At 38.9% G+C, this 15,374-nt stretch overlaps 1 protein-coding gene across 1 annotated transcript in view; it reads right to left on the bottom strand.

Moving 5' to 3' along the window:
* Positions 1-15,374, bottom strand: part of plxdc2 (plexin domain containing 2) — a 102,659-nt gene that overhangs the window by 14,771 nt on the left and 72,514 nt on the right. The window contains exons 7-11 of the mRNA XM_039790115.1: positions 14,412-14,511; positions 7,874-7,969; positions 7,631-7,712; positions 1,310-1,370; positions 933-1,083 (exon numbers count right to left, since the gene is read on the bottom strand). Of these exons, the coding sequence (XP_039646049.1) occupies positions 933-1,083; positions 1,310-1,370; positions 7,631-7,712; positions 7,874-7,969; positions 14,412-14,511 (490 nt within the window). The remainder of the gene's footprint in view (positions 1-932; positions 1,084-1,309; positions 1,371-7,630; positions 7,713-7,873; positions 7,970-14,411; positions 14,512-15,374) is intronic.

Genomic DNA, 15,374 nt, shown 5'->3' with positions numbered 1-15,374 from the left:
TTAAAAATCTGTATGTTCTACTGATCTGTAACTTCAGCCATATTCACTCCAGCCTTACAGGAATATAGGTCCAACCAAACAAATGTTATATATCTGTACAATGCCTTTTTAACTTTATAGCCTCTGTTCAGTGTTTTAGATTTTTTATTTTTCACTAAAAAGCAACAGTAATGGAACTCGACTAGAAAGAGCCCTCAAATGTAAAATAAGACCTTAAAAGCGAGAGAGAGAACACAGTTAATAACAAGGTACAGCTTTCAGACAACCTCAATATCTAGATCAGATCGAGCCAATTTCACTAAACTCCAAAATGATTGTAAAGTCACTTTCCACTTAGTGTGACAAAAGCCAGCGCTCAATCTAATTTCCTATTAAACGTTTAGCCTTCAAAAATGAAAATTGGTCTTCGTTCGTCATAATTAACCCGAAAAACGATTAAGAAGAACTATAACAATAACAGAAGAACAATAACAGGATAAGAATAAGTTTGATACATCAAAATATCCATCATCAGAAAAGGAATAAAAGGTTTCTGAAAATAAAGATCGATGGCGAACCAGCAGACCACAACATGATCACAGGTTTGTGTGGGTGCATCTATTTTGGAGCGATTTGTCCTAATTCAAACTGCATTGTTTAAAAGTTGGAACAAACACAGCTGCTGTGCCTTGCACCACTGCCTGCCATCTGGAATGAATTTTGTGTGTGTTGAGCTACAGTAGGCCTACATATTTATGCAATTTCTAAGATAGAAAAGTGTCTTGCTCATGTTATAAAAGAGGAAACACATCAATACCAATAAAGAACAGTTCCAGCAAATGCACTTCATTTAAAATCTTGCCAGAACAGAGCATCCATCACTACCTGAAGGAAAGCTCTGGGCTTCTAAACAACATGTGCCGTGGCCTCGTTCCAGCTCCTTTCCACTTTACCTTCAGTGGGGACGCTGGTGGGAGGGTGGGAGGTGGAGGGTGTGTCCCTGGCAGTGGCCTCTTTGCTCCTGGATGTTGTTTTTGGGGCAATTGTGGTGGTAAAGGGGTAGACATACGTGGTGTCGATGATGTCACACATCTTGTCCTTGGTCTGAAAGATGAGAGATGTTGTCATGGCTGTGTGCTAAGAGAAATAGTGTGTGTGTGTGTGTGTGTGTGTGTGTGTGTGTGTGTGTGTGTGTGTGTGTGTGTGTGCATACTGCAGCAATGGACCAGGCAGCTCCAAACACACACACACATATGTATTTTATCATTAGCAAGCAAGACAAAGAAACATCTAAAGCACTATCACATTTAAGTCAAGCTTGATTGCTCACCTCATCTGGGCAGCTGTTGTCCACCCAGTCCTGCCGATGGCGATCAAAGCCACTGGAACATCTGACGGGAGAGTAAACAACTGTCAGTCAAATCTTTAGTCTAATAAAAGAGGTTTAGTATTGCATTTCTCTAAAGTTGGGGGACTTGCATGTTATCTCACTGCTTCCACACTGCTGTGTTTTAGTGTTTTAACTCAACTTAATTTTACTTCATATCACTGTGTGTGTACTAAATGTTAAAGTTGATGCGACTATTATATATGGTGACACTAATCAATTTTGTGTCTGTATGCAGGACAATATGGAGGAAAGCATCTGTGTATAATATCAAGATGAGGAAGGAGGGTGGTCAATTGTGAGATTTCTTGGTTGAGAGTGGATGGTCGGCACTATTTTCTTTTTCTGTTTTATTATAATTTTCTTCTTTTTAATTTTTCTTTTAAATTAATTTAATTTTTTACTATTTTTATTGTATTCTCTTCATGTCTATCGTTGCACTATTTATATGATAGCAAAATGTATAACTTGTTTCTGTCAAGCTCCTACTCATTAAACCCTCCCTGTGCTGGTTAACACTCAAGTCTTTAAACTCCTCACACCCAGTTTGTAATGCAAAGTTTCTTTTCTTTTCCTCTCTACCTCTTCATTTAACAGTGGAGATTTGAGAGGTGAGAAGAAACACAGGAAGAGAGAACATCTTAAACACTTGGCATGGCAATGCAGGCTTTCTGTTCAAAATGTTAAAGTATCAAGCTCCTTCAGAGGAGACATTACACAACTGTTTTCAATCGGTGAGTCGAAGTGTATATTTCATGTATTGTGTATGTTTCTGTTTGGCATATGTACAGGCTGTAAAAACAAATCTCCCATCATGACAATAAACTTTAACAAATGTTCACCATCATAAGAATCACAGACATTATTATGATCATTTCATATAATAACAGGTTTTTCTTCTCTGAATCAAGCTGAGAAGCAAACATCTGCACCTCCTCTGCCTTTTCTTTTGTTTTTTTTCTTTTACAGTATGAAGACGTGGGATCTGTAAGGGGGAAGTTGAATGGGTCATGGGGCCTTGGGATAAGGGTGCTGCTGAGTAATAACCTCAAAAGGCAGACAGCCATCGAGGCGGCAACAACTAATCCTCCATGCTGTAAACGGATCAAAATTATAAATCGCCCACTGGTGAACTCGCCATTATTCTGTCTAGGCCCACAAACTGTATCCTGTCTGGAAGGAAAAGTTAGTATGCAAAGCAGTAAACCCACTCACACTGTGTTCGGTCAAAGTGAAGTTGAAAAGCTTTCTGCAAATGATTTGCCACTGCAGGTGGGAGATGTATGGAAAAATGCACACAAATGAAAACAACCTATGACCGACTTACAATGCAGTAACGCAGAGGTTTAATGCCAGCAATGGTATCTGTGCTTTGTTCTGCGAGGACAATATGAGTCCAGTAGAGTTTTAGACATCCCCAGCAGGCCCCATTTCTCGAGTGAACATATTGTTATGGTAATGGCTTTATGTGAAGGAGTCCATTTTCATCTTCCTACCTCTCTAATCATCCCATTCCTATTATTACCCCCCCCCCCCCCACCCCCCAAAATTCTGCTACATCTGTTCAATCAGGCGAGACAGATTCCTCCGTTTAATCCCCCACTTTTCCCCAACTGCTGAGAGGGAGGAGAGGGAAGCAAAATGAGACACAATATTACCGAGCAGGTCTAACTTGTCCCTATGTGGAGCTTGTGTTTTGTTTTATCTCAATGGCATCCATCGCAGCTATTTGCCATCTAGCGCAGTGAGCCACGGTGCTTTTAATTAGAAATGGACCAAGGTGCTTCATTTGAATATCAATGAACCCATGAGGGAGAACATTTCTCTTTAGGTTTCCAACATTCACAGCAGGATGGATAGATTATTGGGTTCCATTCCCACTTCTTGAGACACCATCTCAAATTCATGGAAGTCATGCATTCTTTGGATTTAATTAAATTTTGTTGTTGTTTATTTAACAGGGGCCATGCACAGCACAATATAGCTATCTGTGGTCCCTGGGCTGGAACGTATTAAAAAAACAATACAGTACAACTACATTTAACATACTGTATAATAACAATTAAAAAGCAAAACCGTTTGCAAGCCAACAGTTTGCAATATTTACAAACAGTACATCACATATAAAACGTCTTACAAAAATGTTTGACTATAAACATAGTCTCAGAGTTGGTTGGTTCCATACAAATGTTTACATCAGTGATCACATTATTGATTTGTCTTGAGCCATGTTTTAAGTGTTGTTTTTTAAATACTAAAGCTTGTGCATTCTCTGATATGGGTGGGAAATGAGCTGCTGCTCTGACAGCAAATGCTGATTGTCCGAAAGCAGTTTTCCTAAATTTATCCGAGCAGTCACCCGTGGCTGATGCCCTGGTCTCCCTAGTATTGTCCCTGCAAAATGACACACATTGATTAAGCGGTGGTGGCCTAAGACCATGAATTAATTTATACATTAGGCACATATCTGCTTAACAAAGGAAACTGTCAAAGGTCAATAAATTATACTTTTGAATGATGGTACAATGATGGTAGGTTCTTGTTTTTTCTTTTTGGAGAATTGTCACTGATAAAGAGTGTATAATGGTTTTAGCGTAGTTACGTCTGCCTTTGACCAGCTTGTGGCACAGTAAGATAAATGTGAGAAAATCATTGAGTGCATAAAGAGCTTAGCAGAAGCTAGAGGCCGTTGGTGTCTAATATGTCTAACGTTCATTAGACTAGTTCTGACACTTCTGGTTACCTTTTGTATATGTTTTTTATTTATTTAAGTGAGAATCAGTAATTATGCCTAGATACTTAAAGTTCTCAACAATATTGATTACCTCTCCTTGAACCAGGATATCAGGTTGATGTGTGTTATTTCTATTGATAGAAAAATACATGCCCACAGTATTGCCATGTTATGACTAAGTCAACAGTGAGTTAACAAGTCTGATACTTTGTTCAATGCTGCAGTAAGATTTGAAGCAGCTTGTTCTCTTGTTTTAGCATGGGTGTAAATAACTGTCTGCATACATCTGGATGTGGAACTCTGGGCAATTCAAGGGGAGATGATCAAATTCTAATCCTTCTGCTTTTCATTAATCATTAAATCAATGTTTTTGATACTTTTTATGGTCTGCATTTTTTTTTTTTTAGCAAAAAACATTGAATGTATTTACATTCTGTATTTGCCTCTCTAGACAGCAGTTTTCAATGTTAGTGGCAGAGTCCGCCATCCAATTCACAGAAAAACGAAGCATGTATCACATTTATATCTCCCTCAATGTTTATTGTGTTTATTGTTCACTCTCCTACAGCTGTATTAGAGCTTTCAGCTTACAACTGGTGAAACACGAGGTGTCACCAAATCAACCAAATCTCCCTCTCATCAAGTCCTTAAAGGTATAGTGCATAGTTTCTGTCTCCCCCATGAAGAATTCTAAGTAATGACAACAACACTGTCGTTGCATCCACATGACAAAAGCTTTTCTGTAATCGCGCACCATTCCCACCCATTCTCCACGCAGTTGCTTGTAACCAAGGAGGACACAGAGGATTAAAAACACAACTCTTCAGAAGAGGTAATTATCTTCACTCGGGTTTTTGCGCCTGAAAGTCGCCGGACGACACCATTTTCTAAACTTAGCAATACTGAGAAATAGAGAGTTTTGTGGAGCTGATAATTAGCTTTGTATCAACTCATTTGGCAATGGCTTGAATGTAGCGGACGTTTATTCATGTAAAAAAGTTATGCAATAAAGCTTTAACGTTTTATTTTCTAAGAAAAAAGTTAAACAAAATCCATTGGTGTAGTGGGTGTAATGAGTATTTTTTACATTATTGCATTATTAGATTTACTTAAGTAAATAAACTGAATACTTCTTTCATCCTTTATTTCAATCTCTGATGAGATTGTGATTACACCATTTCTGAAGATAAAAGTATGCAATAACAATTTCCTCGGAGACTAAGACATATTAAATCCCAATATTTGTCTCCTTAACAGCCATTCATTTTATTTATATTGCGTTTGTGATGCTCACCAGCTGTTTTCTTTTGGTAAACAAATCCCTTCAGTTCCTCTAAACACACAGGCTACACAGGCACTTAAGGCCCACTGCAGATCTACTGCGTTATTAACCTGCTTCAGTACCGGCGGCACACATGTGCCACAACAAACTGATTTAGTTCAGAAGTTAGCATGAGATAGGTGCTGTGCTCTCACCTTCCCAGCATTTCACTGTGCGAGAAGTTCATTTGGGTTGTTCTCTTAAAATGTCAGCGCCTTTCATTAACCCGGGAGCCAACAAGGCCGCCACTGGTTTTAATTAGCGCATGCTTAAAGCATGTTTGCCTTTTTCAAAGGAAGTGGCTGAAGGATACAAAGGGCAGAGTAAGGCTGAACAGTCAGACATTAACACAGTTAGAAAGCTAATTAAAATGCAGCTTAATGAGATCACTGCTAGAGGCATTCAGTATCTATCCACAGTGTCCATAAATTGCTGAGAGGGAAAACATTTCTTCATGTTGCTGCGTAGTACATTTGTTTATCTCTGTTAAAGGCAGAAGCATTAAGATACAAAGCAGAGGGGAAGTCAAATTCAAAGTAAGTCCTGTATAACAATAAATCTCAATGGACAGAGCAGAAGTGCTGCACTTTGCAGTCAACCACATTACTCAGAGAATAAAGTATGAGTCCAAAATAAAAGAGTGGCAGATTAATATTTGATGCATGCATTCAAAATGCAGCTGCACACAAAAGAGACGAGACAGTGGTTGCCCCGAGTTTGACTGTACGAACCCCGACAACAACCTCCAAAAAACATTCAAATTCACACATTTATCAGGACAGTAAACATCTTTTGACTTGTAAGTTGAAACTTTCATAACTTTCAGTCTGTGCATGATAACACAACTCTACTGTCTCCTTAATGTATTTATCCTGTCTGTCATTTTAACTCAAACTTTTTCCATCCAACAAAACAAAAAAACCCACCTCAGCTCACATTTCAGCTGTCAGGACATTCTGGGGAGGAAAGCTAACACTTCTTTAGCAGCTCAAATATTTACTTTTGTTTGAAGTGCAGGGAGACGGGAAGGATAAGATAAAAAGTGGAGCAGAGGTTGACAGAACAGATGTGAGTCGACTGAATGTTAAAACGAGCTGCTATCTCATCTAAATGGTACAACTACATTCCCATTCACTGACAGCAATGGCAGCAGAGATACTGTAGACAGCTTCGTGGTAATGTTTCATCATTCATACTGTATCAAGTCTGTGGACTGTGTGTACTCCAGATGGGTTGTGTTTTACATTGAAATATGCAAACCACCAACAAAACATAAGTTTAACCTTGACCAAATTAAAGTTATTAGCCCTGAACATTTTTCAGGATCATTTTTTTTCCACTTTGGCACATTCAGTGTGTTTTTAAAATTGTCTCCACAACATGTGCTGCTATAGTTGTAACTAACCTATTTCAGATTGGTTCAGCTGATTGTTCTTGAGCATCTACTGTATTATCGCTGAATTATTCACTAAATCAAACTCTTGTTGCCAACCATGCTAGTGTTAGCCCCAAACCTGTCTTTGGGGAACATTACTGATCCAAATGTAAAAGTTTGAATTATATTACAGAAATGTGAACTGCTATATTCACCAATGCTACAAATGGCAAGATTTTTAAAGAGGGATGATTTCATGATCATAAATGCTTGCAGCTGGATAGAGATGTTGGATGAATTTTTTAAAGTATTTGTTTGTATAAGGAATTTATATGCAGAATTTATGTTTGTACCAAAACATGTATTTTAATATGAAAGTCTTATGGATTAGAATTCATATCCAAAAAAATAAATCTAACCTTCTTAAAAAAAAAAGGCAGTTGTGCATGGATTATGTACAAACCAGAGTTAATGGGTGTGAGAGTTAGAGCTGAAACAATTAGTCGATTTATCAATTGGCAGAAAAAATTTGGCGTTCGTTTCAGTAACGTTTTTAAGCATGACAAGAATGCTCCAATTCCATCTCATTTGCTGCTTGTCACAGTTTTCTTTAGTTTTTGTACAGTTTGTCGGTATTTCGGAGATGTCATGTTGGGAAATTGTGATGTCATTTTTTTAACTACTTTTTGACATTTTATAGACTAAATCATCTGCAGGTTAGCTGATAATGACAATAATGGTTAGTTATAGCCCTGGTGAGAATGTGTTGGGAGGAGAGGAGTAAAAGGATTTACTGGTGAATCCTTTGAGAGTAAAAGTGTTCAAAGGTCCAACCTGTTGAGCCGATGGCACCAGCTGCAGTTGAAGTTGATCTGTGAGGAGATGCACGCGCTACAGCTGGTGAACTGGAGACAGGCTGGAGAGGAGAAAGATCAAATCTCAAACAATTTACACAATCAATAGCCTAATTGACATACAGCCATGGAAAAGGTCGACAGTAAATGCCTCATTATGATAAAGAATCCCTCAAATAACACTCTGACTGAGCCAAAAGCTGTTCCACTAAAGTCTTCTTACTTGGTAAAGGCATCATTTCCACGGCTGTAGAATTGGTGATCTTCATCTTCGTCAGCTCCACGCGGTGGTACTCGTAGATCGTCCTCCGCCTAACGTCTATATTATGGAAAAAGAGGGAGACAGTGTGAGAGTGAGAGGCGCAAACAAACCATCACAAATCTCCTACCCAGAGATAAATAAAACTGGGATAAATGGCCCCTGAAGAAAGAGGAAAGACAGCAGGAGGCAGAATCAGGTCATATGGGATGCTACCACAGCACTTTATTTTCTCCCTCTCTTTGTTCCCAAACGTCAGCCCACAATCTGGCAATGGACAGTAGCAATTTCCCCTGGGAGCTGATATCAATCAGACCATGTTGAAAGGCCGCCTTCCCAGTCATCTATAACAGCAAGTCATCAGCCCGGGAAAGATGGATCAATTGATTAGATACATCACTGACTCTCATTGGATTCTGGCCCGTGTAACTCATACGGGCCATGGTATAAGGCTTGCTTTTGCTGGCCATGCATCTTCACTCCCATAAGTGGAAATGGAAAAAGAGATTGAAATATAGCATTTGTTAGAGTCAAAAAGGCTCTTATCCTGCATAGTATCTAAACAGATCTGATAATAACTCCTTGGTGCTGCTAACACAGTGGATAATCTAAACCCTTATTGGATTGTTATGTGACTTTCTATGCAGGCCTGCGCTCCAGGAATGAAACAGTACATCTGTAGAATAAATCACGGAGATGCACTGCAACGTGCAACATGGCATTACTCAACACACAACATTTTCTATAGTACTTGTATTTGCTTGACCACTGAACTACAAAATTGAAATTCAATACAATAGACTATGGTGTATCATGATGTCTCAGAGTATTATCATATTCTGAAACAGTTTTAAAGTTAAAGGAATAGTTTGACATTTTGGAATAAAGCTAATTCCCTTAGTAAGATGAGAAGATCAATAGAATATACAGGTTTAAGGACAAGAAAGCAAATAGAGAGTATTTCCCAAAATGTTAAACCATTCCTTTAACACTATTGGAGGTTACTTTCTTTGCTTGGTTGAAAGAACAGTTGGCTGCGCTGGCTACAGTGTTGTTCTTCTCATGTGATAGGATGTTGTTTCCCTGCAGACCTGCTTGGTTTGATTAAACACAAGAGAACTGATCAAAGCAGCAAATGAGAGCCAGCTCGGTCTAACCTGAGAATAAGACCTCCCTTCCTTTCCCCTCCTCTCCTCTCCTCCCATGGTGCCTCACTTCCTCTTGCCTCTAGCAAGGGGATTATCAGGTGCCTAATGACACGGTGGGGGCCAGAGGAAGGTCAGTTCCCCAGCCTGAGGCTGCTGATGTGTGGGCAGACTATACAGCCTCGCCAGCCCCTGGTTTGTAGGTGGAAGGAAACCGCAAATCAGATCAATTTCTCAGCCACAACATAAACAACGCCTGTTGAGGATTTAGCTACCTTCCGCTGATGCCATCAAACGAAGGCAGATTTGCAAAAGTGTGTCATCAAGAGAAAACACTTGCCCATATAATTGCACTCTTAAGCTATAAAATATAATGGGAAAATGCCAGTGTTTACATACTTGATTAAATCACAACACCAGGCAGCCTCTTATTATTGCCTATTCATCCATATAGAAGAACTGCATGGAAATCAATGCAAATGTGATGTGAACACATTGAGTAAAAGATCGATGGTGAAATGGCAGGCTTGCACTGCCTGCTCATCAGACAGCGCTCTGGCTGTTTGTACTGTTGCACAAAATATCACAATGTGTTCAATTGACCTCTTTAACCTCGTGATTAAACTCTTGGCTCGTTGATATCGCCAATACATTAAATCCCAACATTTATTCTTAAGCAGACATCAGCTGTGAAAAACCTGACAATAAAAACATAGAATAATTGTATATAATTGATAGCTCCCTTCTTGGCATGTTCCTGCTAGGAATCAATATTATTATTATTATTATTATTATTATTATTATTATTATATTATTCCAGATACAGATGAGAAGATATGAAAAGGGGGTGGTTTTGGCTTCACTTCAAGAATAACTCTGACACACCAACCCGATTATCGGCCATTGGACAGTCTGGCGAGGTCGGTGACTCGAGTCTGTTCGGTGTGTTCCGTGCCGTCGTCAGTCAGAAGAGCCGTAATCTGATTGGTGGAGTGCTAGCCCTTGACAAGCAAATCAGTGCTTCTTCCACAAGAAGAAGCACGATACCTGACAACGCCAGTATCTTCTTATTACTAGCCATCGCATTTTCTTCCGTTCAGCGAGTAATGACAACAACGATCCTTCTTGACTACTATCAACACTCTCTGATGAAAACAATGACTGACGACAGCGTGCTCTGTGTTTACTAGGTCTAGAGAGATGTTCCGTCATTTCCGGTTTTCATTTTTTTGACGACAATACAGATTAGACGGATACAGATACTGACCTGTTAATTACACACCCAGGCCACAGGACAGCCACAAATCTTCTCTCTCCTCTCTTGCTTTTACTGGATGACTTGCTCTGCCTGGAGGCAGTGTAAAATGTTTTATTTGAGCTTATAATCTGGGGCAAAGCTACAGTGGGTTAAAAAATGTCCCTCTAGTTGCCATGGTTGCCATGCAGTAATTGGCTGCAGAGACACTTAACTGAGTTGAAACACTTCTTCAATGGTACAGCCCGCAGCGGTCATGGCTCTCTCTGGTCGGATTACAACTTAATGTTCTCAGGACATGGAAACTTAACAGAAGCCATTTACTAATCTGCCATGACTGTCTTTATACAAAATGAAAAATGTGTCAAAATATTTTTCTTTCACCAAAATTACCCTTAAATGAGATATGAAGCAGATCAATTAGATAAATAACATTCCTCTACAAGAGAACTGTTCTCATCAGCATCTTTTCCAACCTACATTTTTACTGTGTATGCAGAGTGCAAGAACAAGGTTAACTGTAACCATCTGAATACCTATGGACTGAATACCTATGGACAAATGAGCTACAATGGCATCCTACATCTGCATGAAAACTGCTGATTCTTGCTTTTTCCAAGGGTTAGTCCTCCTATCCATCTATCTCCTATTAAACCAACACTTTCTATTATTTGCATCAATATAAGGACATTTGATCTTAGATGTTGCATCCTTTGCTGTCTATGCAGACTCTTGCAATACAGCTAATGGGGCTCTTCAAGCCCCTTGGACTGACAGGTGCAAGATGCAAATGCTGCCCTTTTGCTTGGACATGAACCGTGTACTTTGCAAATATCACATGCTCGTTGCACAACAAATAAAATAACCTTGTTTGTTTCAGCTGATGCAGGAGTTTGATCTTGTTTGCAATGACTGAAGGCAGTCTTAGCAATCAACTATTTATTAAAAACCCCTCCCCTGGGGGCGACCTCTATCTCACCCAGTAACTGTGTGCACCCCATGTGGGCTGAGTCCTAAGCAGCGGACGCAGGTTTAAATCCAACGGCCCTTTGCTGCATGTCGTCCCCCATCTCTCTACCTCCCCTTTCCTGTCTTCAAGCTAGCCTATCAAATAAAGGCCATACAAGCCCAAATATAAAAAAAAAAAAAAACTCCCCTGAACAGATGATGATTTCTCCACATTTTGAAGCAGTGTCCCATGCACACTGCTTCAACAACTTTAGTAAGACAGATATTTTGCAGTTTGGAGGGTGATTTCTGTAATTTAGCTTCCCAAAGCTTCTTCCCAAAACCAAAAACCCAAGAGCAAAAATTTAAAGAATGGATTAAACAGTGTGTTTCTCTGCTCTAACGTTAGCTGGGAACTTAACACTCCAGCAACCCCCACCAACGTTACCCGAGATAGCGTTACGTTTGCCAAAAACAGGGGTTAGTCCTTATCCAGACACGTCTTGTAATGTTAAAATTTTGTGTTGATATGAACAAGTATGCAAGCTAAGCAGCTACGTTTAAATAAAAATGAACACAACGTCTGCACTTCTATTTTGTTTCTTTATTTCATTGTCTTCCTTATGGATCATCAACTGGTGAGCATTATACATTTTTGCAAGGGTCCTATTAACTTTAGCCTCAAGGCTTTTAACATGAAATCTAGAATGTAGCCATTAAGTGCAAGTTTAAGACCCCGTTTACAGGATGCTCGTTTTTCAACCAGCTCTTGGAGCTGACATTACCATAGCTTAATTAGTTAGCTAGCTATAGCTGATCAACCCTGCCAGGCAGTTGTCATTTGAGCTGGCAAAATTGATGGTCGCTTGCTAAAATAAGAAGACTACTTTTGTTTGACCCATTGTTCAAAAGATGACTAAGAAATTTGATTGTAAAATTCAACCAACTCATAGTTAGCATTAATTATCTAACAGTTGAAAAAAACCTGCTAGTGACATTCAACATTTCGCCCAAAAAATCAACAATTATAACGGCTGAAAATAAGAAGCTGCTTTTGTTCATTTCTGTGTGAAATCAAAGACTCATTGTTTTAAAAAGTTTCGAGACCTGCCACTGTTGTCATGGTAAACCTGCATTCTAGAACAGCGAACAGTGTGACCAAACAAATCTCAAATGTTGACACATCATTTGAATTTAATGTAATATACGTATAGAATGAGGACAAGACAGGCATTTTATGTAGTTGTTCACATCTGAAGGAATTCCATTTTGGCTGTTTCATCTCTCCTCAAAAATCTGGTTGGAATAAAACATTGGGGTGTCTTGAGAAACAGAATAAGCACATTGATCATTTCAGATGGCTTATCAGAACAGACAAAAGGGTCTGACATAAAGACAAAAACGTACACTCCCCAGTGATGCCACTCATGTCACAAGACCTACATCTCAATCTGCTTCCATTCAATATTTCATCACTCTGTAGCTGCACACACTGGTTTCATCATCCTGTGCCAGAAGCATCAAAGACTTGAAACTCGGTTTATGTTGTCTAGAAGGACAGCTCTAACAGGTTCACTAGACAATTGACTCAGTGCCAGTTACAACCCCTAGAAAGAGATTTTGTAGAAAAGATCTTCAGATGAAACAGAAAACAAAGTAAATGTCAGAAAAACCACTCCAAGGCTGTTTTGGATAGTTGTTGTAAGCCAGACGAACACAAATCATTCTCACAACATGCTGTAATCGCCTCCCCATTAGACTCAACATAAAGATGCAAAGTGAAGGACAAAAAAATGCCCTTTTTATGTTTTATGTTTTTTAAATTATTAACTTTGAAATAAATGCTATCCAAGTTTCACACACGCAATGAAAACAGAGTTTAAATTACTGAATAAATCACATCTGACAACTCATTTTTGTGGCAGACTTTGAATCAGAGCACATGGCAGAGAGAAAGAGAGTCTGACTGTGGATAAAAATGTTTGAAGTGTCTCCCCTTTGCTTGCATTTGCTTTAACTTTAATGGGCCTAAATTGCAGTAACTCAAAAGCGAATGGGAGAGGCAGATCTGGAGCTGTGCCCACAGCTCTGCCCACTGACAGAATAGGTGGAACAGTATTGGAGAAGAGGTGGTGACAGTGGGAGCTGAAGCAAAACTCAGAGCTATGAGACACAGCTTAAAAGAGTAAATAAAAAGCTGACAAAACAATGCACTCCTTAGGCCGTGATCAGACGTTTGCAGGTTGCAAAACCCAATGCGCACTGCCTTTTTTTGTCAAAGATGCTCCGATAACACCAGTTCCGTCTTTTTGCTGTTCTTGCTAGGCAACTATCAAATCACACTAACTCTGTGAACTGATAGAAAAATATGCCTCCAGCTAACTTGATTAAAGCGAGAAGCATGTAAAAGGGTCTTAAATTTGCACTTGATGGCTACATACTGTACATGATATCGTGCTAAAAGAATGAGGCTACAGCTTCATGTCTCAATTAGCATCCCCAACAGTAGATGATCCATGTACTGTAGAAAACATGTCAATTGTTCTTGTTTTGTATTGTAGAGCTAGCAAGCCATTCAAAATAAAACGGCAATTGTTTCAACCTGTTTGGATGCTTGCTACAAAAAAAACATTGGGATAGAGTGACACAGAGGTAAGATATATGCGGTATTGTTTCTATTTTTACTTTTTTATTTAACGGCTTTGGGGGTGAGGACTAACCAACAACTTTGGCAAATGGAACATTACCTTGGAATATTAACTTCCCCCAACCATGCAAACATTCGGCAGTTATATTAGAGATAAACACATCCATTTCTGCCAGTTTGCTCTCATGTTTTTGGTTTTGTAAAGGCTACAAAAAGACACCACCCTCCAAATTATTAAACACAGAATATCATTCTTACTACAGCCCCATTAATACCGCTTTGGCGTGTTGAAACTCCAAGTTTGACTGGCTTACCGTGCCTAGTTACGTTTGCTTTGATTGGACAATCACTGTTGAGGGGAAGGGTTTATCGAAAAGTCAGTTGCATGGTTTAATCATGCATTTCTTTACCCCCTTTTTAAGAAAAGTTGGCATTAAGATTTATTCAAAATGTCTTTCTGTAAACAAATGAGCAAATGTAAGTTAGAAAGGTGCGTTTGGGACTCACTGGGTATCTGTTGGATCTTGTGGACCACTACAAAGGCATCAGACAGGCCCACCTTCACCGGGTGATTGACAGAGCTGATCTGTGACACCTCAATGGGGATCTGAAATAGAAGACTAACGTTAATTACCAGAACCAATATGATCTGTATGGGACAGGCTGGAAAATAGAAGCAGAAGCCACACCAGTTTGACAGCACTGACAAGTCAACTAATTTATTACTATGTCCCATGGGAATCTGCTGAGACATTATACAACTTCAATGAGCATGTAGTTATCTTTGGTGTATAGAATAAACATTTCAGACACATATAGAGCGGAAATGAGCAACAACATTGTGAGGACTGACTTATAGCTGAGAAAAAAAGACTAAAACTAACACTTATGGTCCAATCTGATTCTGGAAGAAAGGAGTTAAACTAAACAAAAGGACTGATTGTCTCAGGGATACATTCTTAAAGATGGAGCTGCAGTTCAGCCTTACTAAACAAACCTTGTAATCATCAAGGATCACATAAAAACTAAATTACATGTAATGGTCGGGTTGCTATTTTCAGACACATAATAGCAGCGTAATAAAACACCTTTTCGGTAAAAAAAAAATCTTCAAATTTCTAATATGTGAAAATAACAAATTACAAAAGAGGCCACTGTTGTAAACGTGGACCCCTGCTGTTATAAACAATTATAATAGAGAATTACTTAGCTATTGCGATTTCACACTCTTACAGCAGTCTCTGTTTTTTTCTTTTTAATTAAGTTGTTTATCTGTGAAATTTTTTATTTGGAGATTTATAGACACCATTTGGGACATTTCAGATAAAAACCTCAAAAATCAAATAGTGTTGCAGCCAAATAAAGCACATGGAATTAGTATGAGGACATTAATTGATATTTTCTCAAGGAGCGGCAATCATTAAACATATTACTTTGTAAGTCATGTTAGCGTCACTCTTCTTTATAATG

This window comes from Perca fluviatilis, chromosome 22 (assembly GCF_010015445.1).
Source record: "Perca fluviatilis chromosome 22, GENO_Pfluv_1.0, whole genome shotgun sequence".
Classification (NCBI taxonomy): Eukaryota; Metazoa; Chordata; class Actinopteri; order Perciformes; family Percidae; genus Perca; species Perca fluviatilis.
The sequence above is the reverse complement of the archived record's forward strand: the minus strand, read 5'-3'. Positions and strand labels throughout refer to the sequence as shown.